The sequence below is a fragment of the Solea senegalensis genome, linkage group LG5 (assembly GCF_019176455.1).
Source record: "Solea senegalensis isolate Sse05_10M linkage group LG5, IFAPA_SoseM_1, whole genome shotgun sequence".
In the NCBI taxonomy this organism is placed as follows: domain Eukaryota; kingdom Metazoa; phylum Chordata; class Actinopteri; order Pleuronectiformes; family Soleidae; genus Solea; species Solea senegalensis.
In genome coordinates this window covers 13,498,392-13,518,294 of record NC_058025.1, presented here as the reverse complement: position 1 = coordinate 13,518,294, position 19,903 = coordinate 13,498,392, and the positions used below count along the sequence as shown (strand labels likewise).

The window sequence follows — 19,903 nt, the reverse complement described above, 5'->3', positions numbered from 1 at the left end:
ATAAATTAGAGAAAAGTACCACTATTTTTGATAACATACAAGTACAAGTTAAAGTACTGGTCTAAAAAAGTACTCAAGTTAAAGTAAAAACAATTGTACTTACTTTTTTAACAAGGTTGTGGTTTCTTTCTCTCGAGCATGAAGGACCATCTAACAAAGTTGTTTTTAATTCAAGGCAAACCTTTACAAATTAAAGTGCTGACAAAATAAAATAAGTAAACACATGATGTATCAGTCAAAATGGGTCAAAGGTCACAAATGCTTTAACTTTCTCACTCACTCGAGGATCTTAAATAACACCAATTCACCTGTCTCTTCATTTACCTGTCCTCATCATTCACCTGTCCTCTTCATTCACCTGTCCTCACCATTCACCTGCCCTCATCATTCACCTGTCTGTCCTCACCTTTCACCTGTCTGTCCTCATCATTCACCTGTCCCCATCATTCACCTGTCCTCTTCATTCACCTGTCCTCATCATTGACCTGTCCTTTAAAAGTACACAAAAAACCCACTCAATCACAGCAACGCGAGTAAATGTAATCCATTACTTTCCACCTCTGGAAACAAGCGTGTTTTCTGCAACACAAGGACTTTTCCGCTACAAACGTGTGACTATATAGTGTATATACACATATACATAATGTGTGTATATACCAACCCTATTTCCAGAGAAGTTGGGACACTTTGAAAAATGCGATTTTATTTATTTTATTTTATTTATTTGTCCTTTATTTAGACAAGAAGCTCCAATTGATACAAGGTCTCCTCTTCCAGGGAGTCCTGGTCAAGATAGCAGCACAAACAGTACAAATGGTTATGGAGACAAAACGATTTCAGATATAAAACTCACAACAGAGTGTAAAAGCTAAAAGGAAGTAGTTAAAGGAGATAAATAAAAGTAAAGTGCAGAAGTATACAGGCCATACCAACAAGATCCTGAATCTGAACTCCTCAAAAAGGCAATAAAAACTCAATCTCTTGACCTTTACTTCACAGTCAAAAAGGACAAAGAAAAGATTCTTAGTGTCAGTGTGTCAGTGTTTTACATGAATGTGACGCACAGTTGGTAACACTGAGAGTAAAGCTGTTGTGGAAGGTTCCACGCTTAGTGTCTTAAAGCCCACATAGACCTGAAGCTCCAATTAACGCTGCGTTTGTGTGTGTGTATCTGTGTCATTACCTCATTTATGAAACCCTAAAATTTCAGAACAAACAGTTCAGCCACTGCTGAGAAAATAGTGTTGTATTGTTTTCCTGGGCTCTGCGAAGCGGCTCGGCACTTCCTTAATTTGATGTCGTCATCATAAATCCTCACCACTCCTCTCACCACTGTAGCGCCTCCTGGTGCGGGCACTAGTCCGGGCACATCCGGTTGCGTACATTCAACCGCAGAAGAAGAACTACTCTCGTTGTAGCTGCTGAGATGCAGAGAATCCACCGTGCCAGAGGGGGAGCTGTGTATCTGAGAGCTGGCCTATCTCTTACGTCACTTCCAGGTACCTGGCCAATCACAGGACAGTGGGAAAGCTCTCGTTGGCTGGCCAATCACAACACAGACCACGTTCTGGGGGTGTGGTTTTGGTCTGAAACGGTGCGGCTGACGAGAGTGTCAGTGAGGAGATATTTTGATTGGCTCGTTTGCAGCAATTAGGAGGTTTTTAATCATGAAAACAAGTTAATATATGTAAGTAGACCTCCATAACGAACATATATGTGTGATACAAGCATTCTATGTCACCTTTAATGGTTCACAGGTGAGCGTCTCTTGATTGGGTATAAAAAGGAGTATTTTCTCCAAGGATTCAAGTCTATGCGACAATGTTTCTCAGCACAAGATTGCAAACAAATTCAGGTCTCCCACTTTGTACGGTTCATAATATCATGAAAAGACTGAGGGAGTCTCAGTGCGTAAAGCCAAGGCAAGAATCCACTGCTGAATGTCCGTAAGAGATACTGTATGAGAAACCATCATGTGAATGTGCCTTCACGTATGTTTCTGCAACGTTGTCAATCAAAAACTGGTTCCGCCTTTCAGACAGTTCCTCCAGTCATCATCACAGGGCCATGTTTCTACAGACAAACCAGAGCAGCCAGACTTTTTGCAATTTTGCAGCCACCATAGTCCCTTGATTTGTGTGGGAAAGGGAGGCACACAATTAAAGAGTCCTCTGTTTGTTACAATCTGCAGTCTCACCATTAGATGTCAGTGATTCCGATGCACTAGAGCGTTACAAAAAAAATAATATTGCTCACTTGAATCGTAAATTGTAATTGTGCCGTGTAATGCTGCCATGATGTTATTCCTGACCAATATTCTGCCCATACCTCTGCTGTTTGTGCCGCCTAAGCTTCACCACAACGGTATTTATTGCATTCCTGCTGCACACAGTTTCTGTTATTTTGCTCAAGCCATTTAGAAAACCTTACACACACACACACACACACACACACACACACACACACACACACACACACACACACACACCCAGAACTCCTTTTCTCAGCCTGTTAACACCATCTCTCATTTCCACCATGGGATGCTGGAGTGGGAGTATGATAAGTGCAGTCCTTCACGCCGACCTCTTGACATTCTTCACAGCCTCAGACTTCATAATCCACAGTTTGTCTCCTCACTCACACAGGGGCCCCACTTCTGCACTTTGGCCGAGCCGCCGTGTCATTTGGTTGGCGCTGCCTCCAGGACTTCCTTTCTCCACACCAGATCTGTCTGTGTGTGCTGTGCTGGTGAGAACACAGTGGGAGGCAGAGGAGTCTGTAAATAGATACGTGTGGTCCTCCTGGTGCGCTGGTCTCAGAGGAAGGGAGATGTTCTTAGCTGTGGGGTAACTCCATGGGAAAGACAGACAGGACTGAGGAGACACTGGGATGGATGACTGTGTTTGATGGTTAGTGGTTGTGGGGAGGAAGTTACACTCTGTGCAGAAATTAGGCCATGATGCAATTCCTTGTGCATGTGTGTACAGATGAGAATGTTTGTGTGAAAATAAAGGTTGGTATAATTGTGTTAATTACACTAGGGCCTGGGCTACACGGTGGTGTAGTGGTTAGCACTCTTGCCTTGCAGCGAGAAGACCCGGGTTCGAGCCCTGGTTGGAACAAGGGCCTTTCTGCATGGAGTTTGCATGTTCACTCCGTGTGTGTGGGGGTTCTCTCCGGGTTCTCCGGCTTCCTCCCACAGTCCAAAAACATGCAATGTGGGGATTAGGTGAATTGGACACTAGGAGTGAGTGTGAGAGTGAATGGTTGTTTGTCTCTATCTGTGTGTGGCCCTGCCTTTTTGGACCATTCCAACAAGGAATTCAATTTCATTAGTAGCTGTTATCATTTAAATTTAAGAGCGGTTTTAGATATTTAAATACATGGTCACATATTTACTTTAAGGGGTGCAGACAAAATTAAGAAAGAAAGTAGCACATAACACACACACACACTGTTAAGAAAGAAAGAAAGAAAGAAAGAAAGAAAAGTGTCTCTGCTTGGAAAAGCCAAGCTAAAGTAAAGTCATGATTTTATGTGAAAAGATAAACACTCCTCCGGTGTTTGTCCTGTGGCCAAAAACACACTTTCAGAATGATGGATAATGCAGTTGTGTATCACATCTAAAAAACAAAAACACTGGGGTTATTCAATCTATCTCTGACTCATGAGTGTGTGCACAGAAATACACACACTGCAGATGATCTTATTTGGTGAATATTCACATATTCTTTAACTCTTTCTCTCTAATGTGCAATGTTTATCTATGAAATCGACTAAAATGCTGTAGCGTCCTCTGGCTCATTCAAGTAAAATCCCATGACGCATTCAAACCTAATCATGATCAACAGTGATTCACTGCTGTTTGTTTTGCCAAAATGAAGTACAGCCTATTATCTCATGGATACAGGTGTCTGCACAAACAGACCACGCATCTGTAGTTGCTAATAAACACAAGGGAAACAACGATATATGATTTCATTATCCTCCAGCCTCCTGAGACACGGACACTCACTCTCACTAAAAGCATGGCTGCCGGCAGGGACATGAGGATAAACACATTTTAGCCAATTAACAAAAGGATAACCTGATAAAATATATTAATGGAAACTGAGATTGTAAACCACTAACTAATGTCCATGGAGGAAATAAGTGTTTTTAGCTTGCAAGGACACAGAAGCTTCCATTTAACTGCTGCTTGTTTGGTTTATCACTTGGGTAAATCCAAAAAAAACAAAAAACACCAAAATCACAATGAACTTACTGATGGAAGCAGCATTAGACCAGTAACGAGTGTGCACCAAAATGAAACATTGCTAATTTCTCTATGAACTTTGGTACAGGGAGTTTGTGGTTAACAAAGTGACACTAATTTAATTTAATTTAAATTTTTTTAGTTTCAACCGAGCTGAGCTATGTATGACATCGTCAGGTTGACGTGTACTGATCGGTCAGCGTGCTGTCACAGGAAGAACGCGACTCAAACCGAACGATGCCAAACTGTAGATCAATTAAAAGACTTAATCCTGAAAATTTGTGTTAATCTTAACATTGATCACGTAAATGTCTAAAATCTCATCATTTAACAGAGGAGTCTGGTGTATTCAGTGACAGCACTGCTAAAGGCCTGCGATCACGCCGCAGGTCAGTGACTCCGGTCACAGAGGAAGTACTTAACAAATATTTTTAATTAACTGATTCTAATGATTCAGTACACTGAAAACAACTTCTACAAACAGCAAAACTTCTACTAATAATTCAACCATCTATCCATCTATTTGGTGACCTGTGGTATTTTTTGGTACATCTTAATTGGCATCACAACTTTATTTTATCTTTAATCAGCTCCGTACATAAGAGAGGAAGCCACTGCATCGACAGAGGAAACTGTACTCTTGTGCCCTCTTGTGTCACAAAGTAGTTCTTGCCATCTTCTCTTTGTTTAGTAACAAAGAGAGAAGCATGTTTAGGAGAACAACAAACTGAGAAGGAGTGTGTTGAAACCAGCTGCTATAGTTCTTATCATAGGTGCCTTAACGTGCATGGGAAAAGTAAGAAATGAGAAATCCTATTTTATTAGGTCACAGGGTGCTCACCCTCTCTTTTTCTCACAATCTGCATAAACCAATGTCTCTCTCCCTATCTATACTTCTGTGGCCCACAAATCCGCAAAGAATGGACAGATTCAGCAGAAAGTCGTGCTCAGCTTGAGCTGTGATTGGACCAGAGGAAGGGGTGGAGGTAAACAGGGGGCTGCAGTGGCAGAAGGAGTTCCACTGGAACCGGGGGGAGTAGAGCGTGACGTAACACAAATAAAAACAAAACATGAGTGAAGATGACTGACGGAGAACGCATCCAGAGTTAGTGTCCACACATGCACGCACAGTCAGAGCGGAAACATAAATGACTGATAGTCTATCGCTAAAAACTGAAAGAGCAGCAGCGTTACTACAGCTTGTGATGCATTTTGCGATGCAAAGAACATTATCTCATGGCCAAAGGATCATGTGACAGTTCAACATTTATCAGTTTGAAGAGAGTCAATAGTTAACCACAGCTATAACAAGCGTGTGTCCCCCCCCCCACAGTTTTCCGCACCCTTCTCCTTCTTCTCCTTCTACCCAAATGCCTCAAACCTGGTCGGTTTCCCCCCAAACCAGCTTCGCTCCCTGTCCTCACCCTTTTAACAGTTCCAGCTCCGGCAGCACACTGTGAAGAGTCCCCCACTAACACCACTAACCCCAGGTCAAACAGCCACAGTCCTCACTTGATCTCCTCCTCCTCTGGTCCTGGTCCAACTGCACAAATGTCCTCAGGTCCAGACTCAGCCTGCAAGAACTAGCTATGGCTGCAAAGAGAAAATGCCACTTAAAGCCATAAAGTGAGAATATCATGAACTATTTGGTTCCTTTATTGTGACGTACATAATCTATTAGTCAACATGATGTAATGCGAGTAGTAAGTGAAGTGAGCAGAGATCTCTTTAGGGCCATAACCGCTCTATTGTTGGGGACATGTTTTCCTTTTATGCGGCCTTTGCTCAGTCAAGGTGAACATGGTCGAGTCAAATCGAATTCACACTGTTCACCATCTTTTACTCAGATATAGACGGGAGGCGTTTTTTCTGAACTTTGACTCTGTTGATAAACACCGCTGTGAAATTCCCCCTGAAACTGGATTGACCCAGAGCTGACAGAACGACACACGACCCCAACACTGAAGGTTGATCTCCCTCTGTGTTTGTGTATGTGCGTGTGTGTGTGTGTATGTGCTATGACCAGGTGAGGGCATATTACTGGTTAACCTGGTTAGCCTTGTTTTGGCCATATAATATAAAATCATCTCAAAGGAGTTTGGTAATATATGTGTAAAGCTGTGCAACTAATGATTATAATCATTATTGATTAATACACTGATTATTTTCTTGACTAAATGGCGAATCACTTATCGTTTTATAGCAATCAATTTATCTTTTTGCTGTTTATTGCAGAAGCATCAATTTAGTTATTTTAGAGAAAAACAAACCGTCCATCATCTAACAGGAATGTTAGAACACTTACATACATGTAAACATTGGAGCTACATTCCAGGAAACTCCTCTAAGCAGCAGGAGGACCGCATTGGTTTCATAAAAAATAAAAAGTATAGTTTGGTGTATTAAACCCTGGAACCATTCATTTATCTCACTCCAATGTGAACTGCCACTTCCACGGCTTGCCATACAGTAGTTTACAACAAAGTGCAAGGGGTGTGGGAACAAGTTTCATGTTGAACTGGAGATGGACTCGGTTGGATTGTGAATACAAACCACACTTCCTGTCTTACCTGTGTCAAGTTTAATAACAGTCCTTTATTATTTGTGTTACTCTGTGCTTATGTTCCTGTATGGGTGTCTTTGTGAGGACTAAAAAAACAAAAAACAAACCAAAGGGAGCGAGGACATCCAGGGAAAGTAAGGACATTTTGGGCCAGTCCTCATGGCTTTTTGAGAGTTAAGACCTGGTTTTAGGGTTAGGGTTAGGCATTTTGTTGTGATGGTTAAGGTTAAGGTTAGGGTAAGGGACTCGGGAATGCATTATTTCTATGAGTGTCCTCATACGAATGCTGTGCAAACATGCACGTGTGTGTGTGGTTTGTGAAACAGCCAGACTGAAGCAGTCACTGCTGGAGACTTTCAAGATAAAACTGCCTTTATCTTTGCACCTTTGTACCTACGCCGCAGCCTCTCTCTTGCAAACACATACAGCATCATAAAACCTTCAATGCACTCTTTGACATTTGTCAATCCCTCAACCGCATTGATAATTAGCGTGTATCGCTCAGCGTATATGCATAATTAATCCAGTAAAACAATCGCAGGGTAACTGTGACCCATGGCTCCCTCTGCTCTGTCCTTTAACGTCTGAATGCTGGAGAGACAGAGGAGGCTTCATGTTTGCTCTCAGAGGTTATATGTAAAGGCGAGGACATGGATTCCAAAGGCTACACACCCTGAGGCTGGTAAGAGAGCGTGCACACACATATACACACACACACACACCCATGCATTTCTACCAACCTATTGATCAAAAATGCATGTGTTTACCTATGACCAAACAAGCTGCACAGGGAGTTCCTTAGGGCAGGATTTAATCTAACATTCAAAGCAAGAACAGGGTCAGATATTGAGAATCACCAAATTCAGATTCATGAGGAAAAAATAATAAAGATTTATCTATAAACACACAAGTTGTGTTGCACAAAGGACAATAATCAACTGCCTCTTTATTTCAGGGCTCACAGGTTCATGAGGCAGCCTGTGACCTGGCACAGGAAGTTGCCAAATGCACTGGGAGCCAGTGGAGCATCTCTAACTGAAGGCCATTGCAAAGGTGAAGGCCATTGTCTTTAAGACACCAATGGAAGAGCTCATAAAATGGTCTTTATGAATACCGCTTTTGTAGACTTGATGACCGCTCAAATCTGCGTAACAATACAGTTTTGTCATTCACACTATGCATCTATGAGTCTGTTTCTATCACATATTGCTGTCAGCACAGCCATCAGGAGCAATTTGGAGTTAAATGCCCTGATAAAAGTGCCCCACCCTGCCCTTGAGGAGCCAGGGTTCGTCTTCCAGATGAAAGATGACCGACCCACTGTACCACTGCTCCACTACCCAGCGTAAGAAAAAGGGAAAAAGTTTAACGTCAGACATAATAGTGTCTCCAACAATTCATATGTCACACATTTTGCATTCCTTTCTAGTTTATTCAAAGTGGCTTAATGTGTATTTTCCATGTCAGTTAAAAAAATAAACCCTGACCACAAGAACAGGTAAAAACACACCAGCGCTCATAAATAATCCGCACCAAACTAGTGGCCACAAATTTGCAATACTCTCATTCAGCTGAGCTCAATAAGGGAGGGCAAGGAGTAAACACTGTCGTTGTGTAACTTGTCCTTTGCCAATCAGAATGGCTCATACGTAGACCCCTCCCCTACGCCCGTGAGATTTATAATGGCCGTCTGCACCTCACTGCTGTCACTTCAGCTCCTCAAAGTCTGAGCAATTAGGGGTCCATTCAGCTGTAGGAATATGGCACCAGGAAAGAAGGTATGTGATGACTTTTTGCCTAAGGTCTGCTCCCAGCGGGGAATCTGATGTAGTTGTTTTCTTGGAATGTCATCAGGAATACTGCACCTAGAGATTTAAGACAACTGTGTCCTAGTGAAAACACCACACAGTGTTTTCTTTCAGCTCAGTCTAATAAAGACGGGGGATATTATTCATCATTAAGTTTGCCATTTAGAGTATGTTAAATGTAGCTTTAATGATAAAATATCTTCAGTGAAAATATAAATCAAAAAGAAAAACAGAAGCGATGTACTTAAATTTAATTGTTGTGATAATTATATAGAATTTGCCACCCCACAAATATTCATATAATTTTTTATTTTTTTTATATGAAGACATATTACAAATTGAATGCATGGGGGGGACAGCAATTGCTTACTATTTACTCAACAGTATAAACGCCATACCACTAAAGTGAAATACATGTACAGTTTCAGATTGAGGCACTCTAAGTGGTTACACGTGGTCTAAATGTGACAGTCAAGCATATTGAAATCAAAAGGTGCAGATGGAAATGAGCGGAGCAGTGGAGAGAAGTGCACAAGGCATAATGACAAATTACAAGTCCAACATCCCAGAGTGAAAGTCTTCAGGCGGCTCAACTCCAGCCTGAATATGTTGAATATGTCATTCTAAGCCTGCACTATTCCATCGCCACAGGGAATCTTGGAGCGTCTTAACGCTGATGAGGTTGTGATCGGTGATGGAGGTTTTGTGTTTGCCCTGGAGAAGAGAGGCTACGTGAAAGCTGGTCCATGGACTCCTGAAGCTACTGTTGAGTACCCTGAAGCAGGTGACAACTTACGATTTGACCAACTTCGCCACTCTACTTCAACTTAAATTGCTTCTTCAAGAATCTATGCAGGCGTTCCCTGTCATCATTCTTTTGGTTTGCCCTATAATTCTACTTGTTTTTTTGTTGATTTTCAGTGCGACAGCTGCACAGGGAGTTCCTGAGGGCTGGAGCCAATGTCATGCAGACCTTCACCTTCTACGCCAGTGATGACAAACTGGAGAACAGGGGCAACGCGCTCGTCTCCACTGTAAGTTAAATAAGGCAGCATAAATGAACTTCCATTAGGAATTGTGTTTCTGTTTAAGATAAACATCAGTTTTTATTCTTTACAAACAGGGAGCTCAGATCAACGAGGCCGCCTGTAATTTGGCCCGTGAGGTTGCCAATGAGGGCGATGCTCTGGTTGCCGGAGGAGTCTCTCAGACTCCGTCCTACCTGAGCTGTAAGAGTGAGAAAGACGTGAAGGCCATCTTCAAGAAACAGCTGGATGTGTTCATCAAGAAAGACGTAGACTTCCTGATTGCTGAGGTAGTTTTTTGTTTTATTTGATCCCAGCCATATTAATTCTATCTTAACATTGTGCAATTTTCTAGTACTTCTAGTCTTCTCTCGTGGCTTGACTGGTTTTTTTGTGCTGCAGTACTTTGAGCATGTTGAAGAGGCCGTGTGGGCTGTGGAGGTGCTGAAGGCCACAGGGAAGCCTGTCGCTGCTTCCCTGTGCATCGGACCTGAGGGAGACATGCACGGTGTCTCACCTGCAGAGTGCGCTGTCAAGCTGGTCAAAGCTGGTGGGTTCAGTGGTCTTCATTTGACCCATGTCCAAAACATGCTGTTAACTTGGTTAATGATAATACAAAGTACCACCCCGGTATCACTGGTAATAAGGGCATAACATTACATGAGCTACACTACTGACAAAAAACCTCATATGCTGCAAAGGAACCTAAATAAAGAAAGAGTTTCCGACAATAAAAGACAATAAAAGAAGTGTCTATATCAGCATTGACTTTCAGAGATAAAGATATTGCCTCAGATTATCAGTTATGTGCGAATCTGATTAAAGGAGCTTAGGACAGTGTGGTGATAACCTATAAATTAAACTCAACAATCAAAATAAGGTCCTGCTGACTGCAGCTTTAACGCATCTTGTCCTCATATGACATCTCTGTGATAGGGCACTGAGTACAGGAGCCAAGTTTATGGCTCAAAGTCAAATTTACAACTGAAAATGCGAACAGCAGTTATTGCCATGTCCCTAATATGAATTTTCCCTTTGCTTATCTGTGACACTCACACAACTGCACGATCTTTCCTCTAGGTGCCGAGATTGTTGGAGTCAACTGCCACTTTGACCCAATGACCTGCGTGCAGGCCGTTAAGATGATGAAGGAGGGAGTGGAGAAGGCCGGTCTGAAGGCTCATTACATGGTGCAGCCACTGGCATTCCACACCCCTGACTGCAACTGTCAGGGATTTATCGATCTGCCAGAGTTCCCCTTCGGTAATAACATTTCAAGTTTCCGGTTCTGTTAATGCGATCACGAGTAAAATTGCACTCACTGTGAATGCATAGGTCTATGCCCTCTGCTGCTCTGCTGCTACACTGTGCCAAGAAGAAACCAGAAATACACAATTTCATCAAATGCAGCCCCAGTGTGTAACACTGAATCTTCTTTCAGGTCTGGAGCCCAGGATTATGACCCGCTGGGACATGCACAAGTACGCCAGAGAGGCCTACAATGTTGGCATTCGCTTCATTGGTGGCTGCTGTGGATTTGAGCCTTACCACATCAGGGCTGTGGCAGAGGAGTTGGCCGTTGAGAGAGGCATCGTCCCCGCTGCAACAGAGAAACATGGCAGCTGGGGAGCGGGTCTGGAAATGCACACCAAGCCCTGGGTCAGAGCCAGGTCAGTAAATCAGCCACTGAATAACATAAATACACACCTTATAGGGTTGTATTGTATGTTTTTGTCACAAGATTGTATCACAATACTAGAGCGCCATTTTGATTTATACTGCAATTGTGTTTTATGTGGTGAAAGAAAATAGTTTAATAAACAATGAATAAAGCCTCTCAAAACAGAACACAGCCTGATATAACACACATAATCACATAATTACAACACTGATAAACACAACTTCCAAAATGTTTTGAGGTAAATTGGAAACTTCTACATTAAGGTGTTTATCTTTTTCAAGCTACTAGAAATAAGATTCTAGGGGAGCAAATCACAATATCTCGCAATTTAATATCTATGCCTCCCCTAGCAAAAGCCCAGACATACAGTATGTGACATATTGAGCTCTTTAACAGCACCAGGGAATGACGTATTGTCTTTTTTTTCTGTTGCAGAGCCCGTCGTGACTACTGGGAGAGCCTGAAGCCAGCCTCCGGTCGTCCATACTGTCCCTCCATGTCTTCTCCTGATAGCTGGGGTGTCACTAGGGGCCATTCTGATCTCATGCAGCAGAAAGAGGCCACCAGTAAAGACCAACTCAAACAGCTGTTTGGCAGGACGAAGAGCAACTGAGTCTGTCTGCCTCCTTCAGTCAAGCCGCCATGCTGTGGAACTACTGATGCTGCACAGTGGAGCACAGTCTCTGGAAACACCAAGTGCTACACCAAACAAACATCATGTCAGGGACAGACTCCTCACTTGAGAGAAGCACTGGTCTGTGCCTCTGTTGATTATAAAACCGTACTTTAAGTGAAGCCACAGAGGTTTCTCAAGTTAGGAACTGGCCAATGATCAGATCAGGACCTGTATGTTTTCCATGACCAAGGACCAGTTTGTGTAATAAAATAACAGCAAATAAAATGTGAATTGGTTACTTGACTCTTGTGATGTAGTTTCCGTTTCTGCTGTGACTGGGTGGCTGAAAGGAGGGCGGGGACATTTGCTATCTCTGCTTTATCAGGTTTAACATGTGCTTTCAATGATCATGCAACCATCAACGAAAAACTGTTAACAAAATGAATTATAGGCCTATGTTAAATGGTAAATGGTCTGTATTTATATAGCACTTTTCTATTCTTGATGACCACTCAAAGCTGATACAGTATTTGCCATTCACTCTTACATTCATACAGCACAGCTACAGTATGTGCAGCGCATTTTCTATCTCTCATTGTTCATACCCATTCACACACACATCTCAGTAGAAATAGATCTGTGAACTCAATGATCACAAGCAATATTATGAATAGACCTCTGATAAAAGTGACTCTGCTGTGAACAATATGTCAGAGAACTATAAAGACATTCAGAAAGTCTATTGTGGCAAGTTCTTGGCCACCTTTGTAAATTAACAGAGCGCTAAATAATTGTGTTTATTCCTCTAATATGGGCTATTTACACATGAATGTATAATTAGAAACAAGTCAAAAACAAAGCTTTATCACACAAAACTTGGCATAATCCTGCAATGAATTAGGGGTCCAGTAGATGGCAGTGATATGGTATCAGGGTTTAAATGCTTAGCTGTATTTACAAAGAGCCTTGTAATAAAGATGTACACCTAAAAGGAAGTGCATCAAAGCAGGGCTTTTTTCTTTTTCTGCCATTATAAAAGAACAAATATCAATATATAAAAAATACCATTGTCTCATATTGGCATATTAACCATTTACATCTTATATTATAGTCAAGATGAGTATTACCTATTAAATTATTATTATATCTCTATAAGTACAGTTTAATTCAATTTCGACTCCAGGACACCAGAAAGCCACAGGGTTAATCGACTCAGTTTGCGTGTTCAAAATGTATTAAATCATTTTAGATTAGATTAAATTAATATCCATCCATATATGATAAACTGTATCTGAAACGTGCTATGACTTTCGTGCTAGTGACACATCTTCCCCAATAAAACATCTCTGCTGTTATGCTAGACCATGATTGGACGAGAGTCTACCATCTGATCAGGTTTTTCTTTATATCGACAGGGTGAAATTTAAAGATACATGATAATTGTCATAGTGGCTCAGCGCGGAGAGCACTTTCAGTTCCGCTCTTTATGAGATGTTCAATATATTATATGGGACATTAATTTGACGTCTTAAGGACCTTTGTGGCGTTTTATGGTCTATATATTTGTCTATGTACAATTTTAAGGAGACAAGACTGTGGTATGGCCTGATTTGACCTACAGCAGCAGTCACCCGCTGCTTGCTATACAACACTCAACAGAGGTGAAGACACAGCTAGAGGTAATGTAGGCCTACAGTTTGTAAAAATATTCAAACTCTAAAGGGTACTCGTTTGTGTAAAATGTAGTCTAACGTGTATTGTGGAAACGAGTGCTATTTGTCCTGTTACCTGCTAACTGTAGGCTCTGGTCGACCACCATCATCACGGTTTAGTGTAACTGCAGCACCACCTCGCGGTGTCTTTCAGGTACTACGCAGAGCCTTTCATTCCGGAAGTAAACGAGCGAGGTCGTCATGGGCAGCAAAGTCAGCTCCAAAATGGCAGCTCCCTCCGCTCGAGTTATCCAGGTAACGTTGGTCGTTAAAATAATCCATAGCTTGGTGTGTTGTGCTCATACGAATAGTAGAAAAATACAAACGTATTATTATAAGTTTTCGTGTTGTTGGGGCTGTTCGAAGAATGTTGTTCAAACGTTAACGAGCCCTCGTATCCTTGTTGTGTCCTTGTTAAACCTCTAAACACCCTGTCACGGAGTTTATCCCGAATTTAAATTAGGCTAAACCAGAACTACAGTTAAGTGACATGTTTACTGTTGCGGCAGTATGTCACTGTAGCAGGAAGGTAACTAATTTGTCCAGAGTTCCAAAATACCCACAGTAAGACAACACAGTCAGTAAGCGCTTGTTAGTTGCAACACGTTTTGTTTGAAACTGGGCTACTACTCGGTTTATTAGGCACACGTGGCATAATTGGCACCCGTGTTGTCATCAGCTGTTGCATTCAATCTGTTTTCAACGTGTAGTGCATTCAGAGATGGTCTTTTTTCAAACCTTGGTTGTAAGAAGTTATGGTTGAGTTACTGTTGTTTTCCGTCTTCTCCAACCAATTGTTAAAAGGCTAATCTAAGCTCGACCTAGTTTGCTAGGAATGTGGTTAACATACCTGCTGTGCTAGAATGATACATCTGTCGAAATTTTGTGGTTTTTCAGGCTATTCGGCCTCATGCTCCACTGATCAAGTTCCCTAACAGACAAGGGGTCCCAAAGCCCAATGGTGAGTCTGCATTAAAGTGAATGAAGGGTTAACAAGTGTATGCTCTCTGTGATGTACCTGGCATTCAGGGGCATTTCAAGCAGGCAGAGTTAGGATGTTTCCAATGACACACGGTGTCATTGTACATTAAAATGAAGGTGTTCTCTATTCACATTGCTGTTGCGAAAGAAGTGCAAAGACGATGAAGAAACATTGCTTACTTACTTTGGACTAAACTTTGGACTAATCTAAGTAGCTGTTGTCAGTGTCCCTGACACTCAAATGACCTGGGGGCCAGTGAACGTCTTGTTTGGTCAAAAGGGGGCCGGTCTAGAGAAAAAAAAGTAGAAAAAAAACAACAGTTTAGTAGCATGGGCAATCATAAGATAGTCCTGATGATATTAGACAGAATTTCAAAGTAAAAGTGCTTGTTTTGATATGGAATGATGTATACTTTACAATAAAAACATGGTTATGATGCACAAAAACAGAGAAACAAATAGAACATTTAGCACATAATGGATAACTGTAATTAAAACAACTCAAATATATGTAATTTAATGTTGAGTGTAATGCATTTTATAATGCAATAATTACAACCGGATGTCTATTATAAAAATATTGCCAGCAAATATATTCTGTCTATATTCTATCAGCTCGCTGGCAGCTGCGCCTCAGCATGTGGCCTGCGGGCTGCCAGTTTGACACCCTACCATGTTGCAACTTCCCCTGCTGGCAGCATATTGTCTGTTTTTTGTAGCACTTGCCCTCTGGTCCAGTTTAAAACTGTACAGAAAGTTGTAGATTTCCAATCAGAATGAGTTTAATAGGATTTAAATAAATTGCATATGTAAACATAGCTACTGTCTTGTTACAATGTACTGTTGATCCTAGAGGTTTAAAGTTGTTGTATTGTTTTCCCCTTTCTATTTTCAGCCCAAGAAGCATTAAAAATATTAGGAGTCAACTTTCCACAACATAACGCTGCCAGTTCACCTTCAGCAGTAGCACCACCTTCGTTATCAAGGCCTCATGTGCCTTTGACCCCGATCCCTGGCACACCAGATTCACTGTCCTCGATTCAGCTACTCCCTGCAAGGTATCGGAGGAGACCAATGGCAGTAGAAGAAATGGACTACATCCAGGTGAGAGGAAGAATTGTCCATCTAAATTCCCAGAGCACTGAAAAGAATTGTCCCTCAAAATTATTGATTACAGTCAGACCATTATCTTTACCTTATGTACATAAACAGTGTCATTTTAGGCCCATCCTTGTCTTGTTCTTCACCTGTGAATATATTTTCTGTCTTTGCTGCAGCGTGGTGGACCAGAGTGACATGAAGCGACTCAGTCACTGCAACCAAAGTCTGGAATTCAGTACGTGTCTTGAATTCTGTTTCTCAGTACAAGAGAACTAAATGACATGATGTAGAATAAAATATTACATAAACCTTGTTAAAATGTACATATGGTTCTTTGATGTTAAATTTAATTTGTATTTCTGTATTACATCCATTTCAAGAGACATTTGTATTTTCTCACAGTACATAATGAGTGATTAACAATAAGTTGGTTTTCCTCATGTACTAAAGTAAAAGTTACCATTCATTTTCCAGTTTTGTTATTACCTTATTTTCAACTTAATTTCCAGCTCAAAGCATTTTTCTTGTTTGAAATTTTGTCTTACAACTTGTGAGAACTTCACATACAATACAATCAAACCCTAATCCAACCACGAGGTGCATATAAATATTACACCATGGGTCTTTTGCTTTTCATGTCGTTCACTGCAATAAACTGACCATGGGCAGAAGAGAGAGATCTGGAGTAGTACTGAGTGAAATGGTGTTGAGTTCATGTGTGGACTTTAAATGATTAAACAAATATTGTATTTTGGTCGTGGTGTTCATTTGATGTGGATACATACATCAGCAGATGACGAGGAAATGTGTACAGGACATTGTCTTTGACAGAAACATCATATTCAGAATTAATTTTAAGTATTTATTGTTGTTACTGTTGCGGACATGCTCTATATGGTAAACATTAACAACATTAAAATGTCACAACAGTGCATTATGATCAGCCACCATCAATATGCTACTGGTTTTCTAACAAGGAGAGTCTGTGATTTATTACTCAGATGAATATTGGCACAAGTAGCTCAAACATTACAGTGAAGGCCAAAAGTGAAATTACACTTCACTTGTTTGACTAACAGATTGTCATTTCAGCCTCGAGCAGAGGTTAGAGAAGCTCACACAGTTTTTGTTTTCTCCTCTAGTTGTGAATTAATCAAAGGGAGATCACACCCAGGCAAATACACTTGAGGAAACTGTTGTGTTAATAAGTACATGTCTGCCTTGTTGGCACGAAAATAAATAACCAGCTCCTAAACACATGAATGCCACTCGATAACAATTCATGGCTTTACAAAAATAACTGGATGTTGAAAACCCCCAAGATCTAACACCAACAATGAACTTACTGAACAATGAAGTGCAGTATATTCATATATTAATATAAACACTTACAGCAACAAGGAACTGTCAAGTCACAAATGGGCACATCACGATAAGAAACACTTAAGTATGCACTGGATTGCTTTGTAAGTTTGAGGAGCATATTGTGGCCTATTCATGTTTATGTTACAACATAAACAGTGTCTTGGTTCTGAGGAGTATTTATGGGGGTTGGTTCAGTCTGTATTGGAATGATCTTTTTTTTTCTGAAAACACCAGACTAAGCATTGCACTTGCAGGATAGTAGATGTAATCTGAGCTGTGAACTGGAGGCAAAAGGACTCATCAATTACCCTCTTCCTCCAGTTCCTCAAGAGCAGGTAAGAAATCTGCAATGGTATCCACTACATAGTTAGGCACCAAGCTGTGGTTGGTGGTCAGCTCACTATTCCTGTACTCCTGGGCCTCCTCAATCTGAGACACACCGGTGAGAGTGAGCATGGTATCAAGGCCGCAGTTGGACCCAAACAGCATGTCGGTCTCCAAACGGTCCCCTACCATCAGGCACTGGGCAGGGTCGACCCCACTGAACTGGCTGGAAATGCACTCAAACATGAAGCGGCTGGGCTTGCCAATCACAGTGGCCTTGCGGCCTGAGGCCACCTCCAGAGCAGCAGTGAGGGATCCAGAACCTGCCAGGGAGTACAGTGAATGTTGGTTAAATCCTCTCCTTCAACTAACAACTGATATTTGTCTCCTTTGCGTTAAGATGAAATTGGAATATTGTGTATTAAACTCAAACAAAAGCTTCTGTTCTCCATGTTGATTTGCTTGATGAGTGATCCCTAACTAACAGAATTTTCAAACTCAAGCTTCAGGTCAATATTCACTGGAGCAAATTTAAAACAGGAAGTATTGCCACATGACACCATAACATATTACCCACTGTACTGGTCTAATGTAAGACCAAGAACTTACAAAAATATTGATACACTAAAATTAAATTTGTAATTCATGGTGTGGTACTGTGTTGATTCTATAAGTGCAATAAATATGTAAATATTTTGATACTAGCTTTGTGTTATATTTAAGCCTTTGACTAGTGGTTGGCAGTTGACTCTACCATTTGACTCTTTCCCCTCCGCTCACTGGACAAAGAAAATTACATGTTGTTATGGTTATTGTTGCTGTGTGATGTTATTTTTACTACAGTCTTACACACAGCCTTACAACACAGTATAAAGAGTGAATGTAATATTCTATTTTGCTTGTTAAAGCTAACCAGGAACAAAGAATACGTAGTATTGGATCACCACCAGGGAGGGACTCTGTGGTTTACAAAACAAACTCTATTTGAATGGAAGTCTATGGTAAAATGAGTCTACTTATCTAATGTAAATAAACCTTTTCCTTTCAATTGTTTGTGTCAGATCTTCTTCAATAAAACACTAAAAAACAGGTCAATTAGGGCTGCAACTAACAATTCTTCTATTCATAAATCAATTAATTTGTCGACTGAAAAAACACTCAAACTTATTAATCAATTATCAAAATAGTTGACGATTAATTTAGTAAACATTAGTAATAGTCACTGCAGCCCTTATGTCATGTGTGTTCCCATTTAGAGAAGAATGGGGGGGGGAATCTAATTCAATTTAGGGCCCCAAAAGGCTTGGGTCGGCCCTGTACCGCACATATGAATGGACACGTGTGATTGACAGCTGGTAACATTAAAATATGAGCATGGTTTTGAAATTCCGTCTGCAAAATCTCAAAATGGTGCCAATCGCGAGGCCTGAAAACAGGAACATTCTTATTGGTGACGTCACCACCCGGCGCAATCAACCCCAATAATTACTGAGTGCCTTAGTCCACATGTTGAAGTTAATTCAAAAGAAATGTTAACGCTGCTAATTCATACATTAACTTCTCATATATATATAAAAACTCTGAACACCATCCCCTCCGTACCTGGCAGTATCCGTCCACTGGACAGCGGGTGCCACGGGTCGGTGTCGGTGGCCAGGAACAGACACTCCGGGTTCTTCAAGTAGCATGAGGCTTTGGCCAGTTTGAGAAAAGTCAGTTTATCGTCATGTCCCACCAGCACCGCCTTCACGTCGGGAGCCAAGGCGCAGTCGTAGATGGTGGCGCCCGGGTCGTCCGCCTCCTCCACACAAGGGATGCCCGCCTCCTCCAGCTCTCTGCGCAGTCCGTCGCAGCCCATGACGAACACCTGGCCGCTGACCTGGACGAAATCCCTCAGGTAGAGAGCCGAGCAGTAAGACGAGCTGAAGATCTGCTCCAGCATCACGTCAGTGAAGCCCAGCCTGGAGAACTTGTGCACATAATTCTCCCGGGGCCTGGTGCAGTTGTTTGTGACGAACACTACGTTTTTGCCGTGTCGGGTGAGCGAGTTCACCACCTCTGCTGCGCCAGAAATCGCATTCTCTCCGTGCCATATGACCCCGTCGCAGTCGAAGAGAAAGAAGTCCTTCGCCTCCAACAGATTTCTAATCTGCGGACCCCGGATTTTCTGGCAGCTTTTGAACCCAAAGGCGCCCGCCATCCCGGCGGCGCCGTTTCCCTCGATTTCCTCCGTGTTTCACCTGTTATTGATCCGCCATTTTAAAATCGGTGGCATGGTGTGGATGGAATGACATAAAAGCAAAGCAGCGTTATAAAATCACATTGCAGCAGGGACCTTCGTGCTATTGCATACACTGACACTGGACTACATAAACATTGACGAGTAACCACGCCCACATTATCTGCCCGGACAAATCAGACTTCAGCGCTTTAACCAATCATATTCGCGGACGTCACAATCTTACGTTAGCA

The 19,903-nt window shown here is 41.7% G+C and overlaps 3 protein-coding genes across 3 annotated transcripts; 2 read left to right on the top strand and 1 right to left on the bottom strand.

Annotated features, from left to right (window-relative positions):
- Positions 1–8,514: 8,514 nt before the first annotated feature.
- Positions 8,515–12,251, top strand: LOC122769031 (betaine--homocysteine S-methyltransferase 1-like). The gene is made up of 8 exons (XM_044025291.1): positions 8,515–8,596; positions 9,278–9,410; positions 9,548–9,660; positions 9,750–9,941; positions 10,054–10,201; positions 10,732–10,914; positions 11,093–11,321; positions 11,768–12,251. The coding sequence occupies exons 1-8, from the start codon at positions 8,579–8,581 to the stop codon at positions 11,943–11,945; spliced, it is 1,194 nt and encodes a 397-aa protein (XP_043881226.1). The 5' UTR covers positions 8,515–8,578; the 3' UTR covers positions 11,946–12,251.
- A 1,115-nt stretch (positions 12,252–13,366) lies between these two features.
- mrps36 (mitochondrial ribosomal protein S36) lies at positions 13,367–16,496 on the top strand. Its single transcript, XM_044025742.1, has 5 exons — positions 13,367–13,627; positions 13,815–13,915; positions 14,558–14,621; positions 15,537–15,745; positions 15,919–16,496. The coding sequence occupies exons 2-5, from the start codon at positions 13,862–13,864 to the stop codon at positions 15,934–15,936; spliced, it is 345 nt and encodes a 114-aa protein (XP_043881677.1). The 5' UTR covers positions 13,367–13,627; positions 13,815–13,861; the 3' UTR covers positions 15,937–16,496.
- Positions 16,497–16,590: 94 nt separating this feature from the next.
- LOC122769304 (pyridoxal (pyridoxine, vitamin B6) phosphatase) lies at positions 16,591–19,819 on the bottom strand. Its single transcript, XM_044025741.1, has 2 exons — positions 19,034–19,819; positions 16,591–17,754 (listed from the first exon to the last, which is right to left on the bottom strand). The coding sequence occupies exons 1-2, from the start codon at positions 19,629–19,631 to the stop codon at positions 17,408–17,410; spliced, it is 945 nt and encodes a 314-aa protein (XP_043881676.1). The 5' UTR covers positions 19,632–19,819; the 3' UTR covers positions 16,591–17,407.
- Positions 19,820–19,903: the final 84 nt, after the last annotated feature.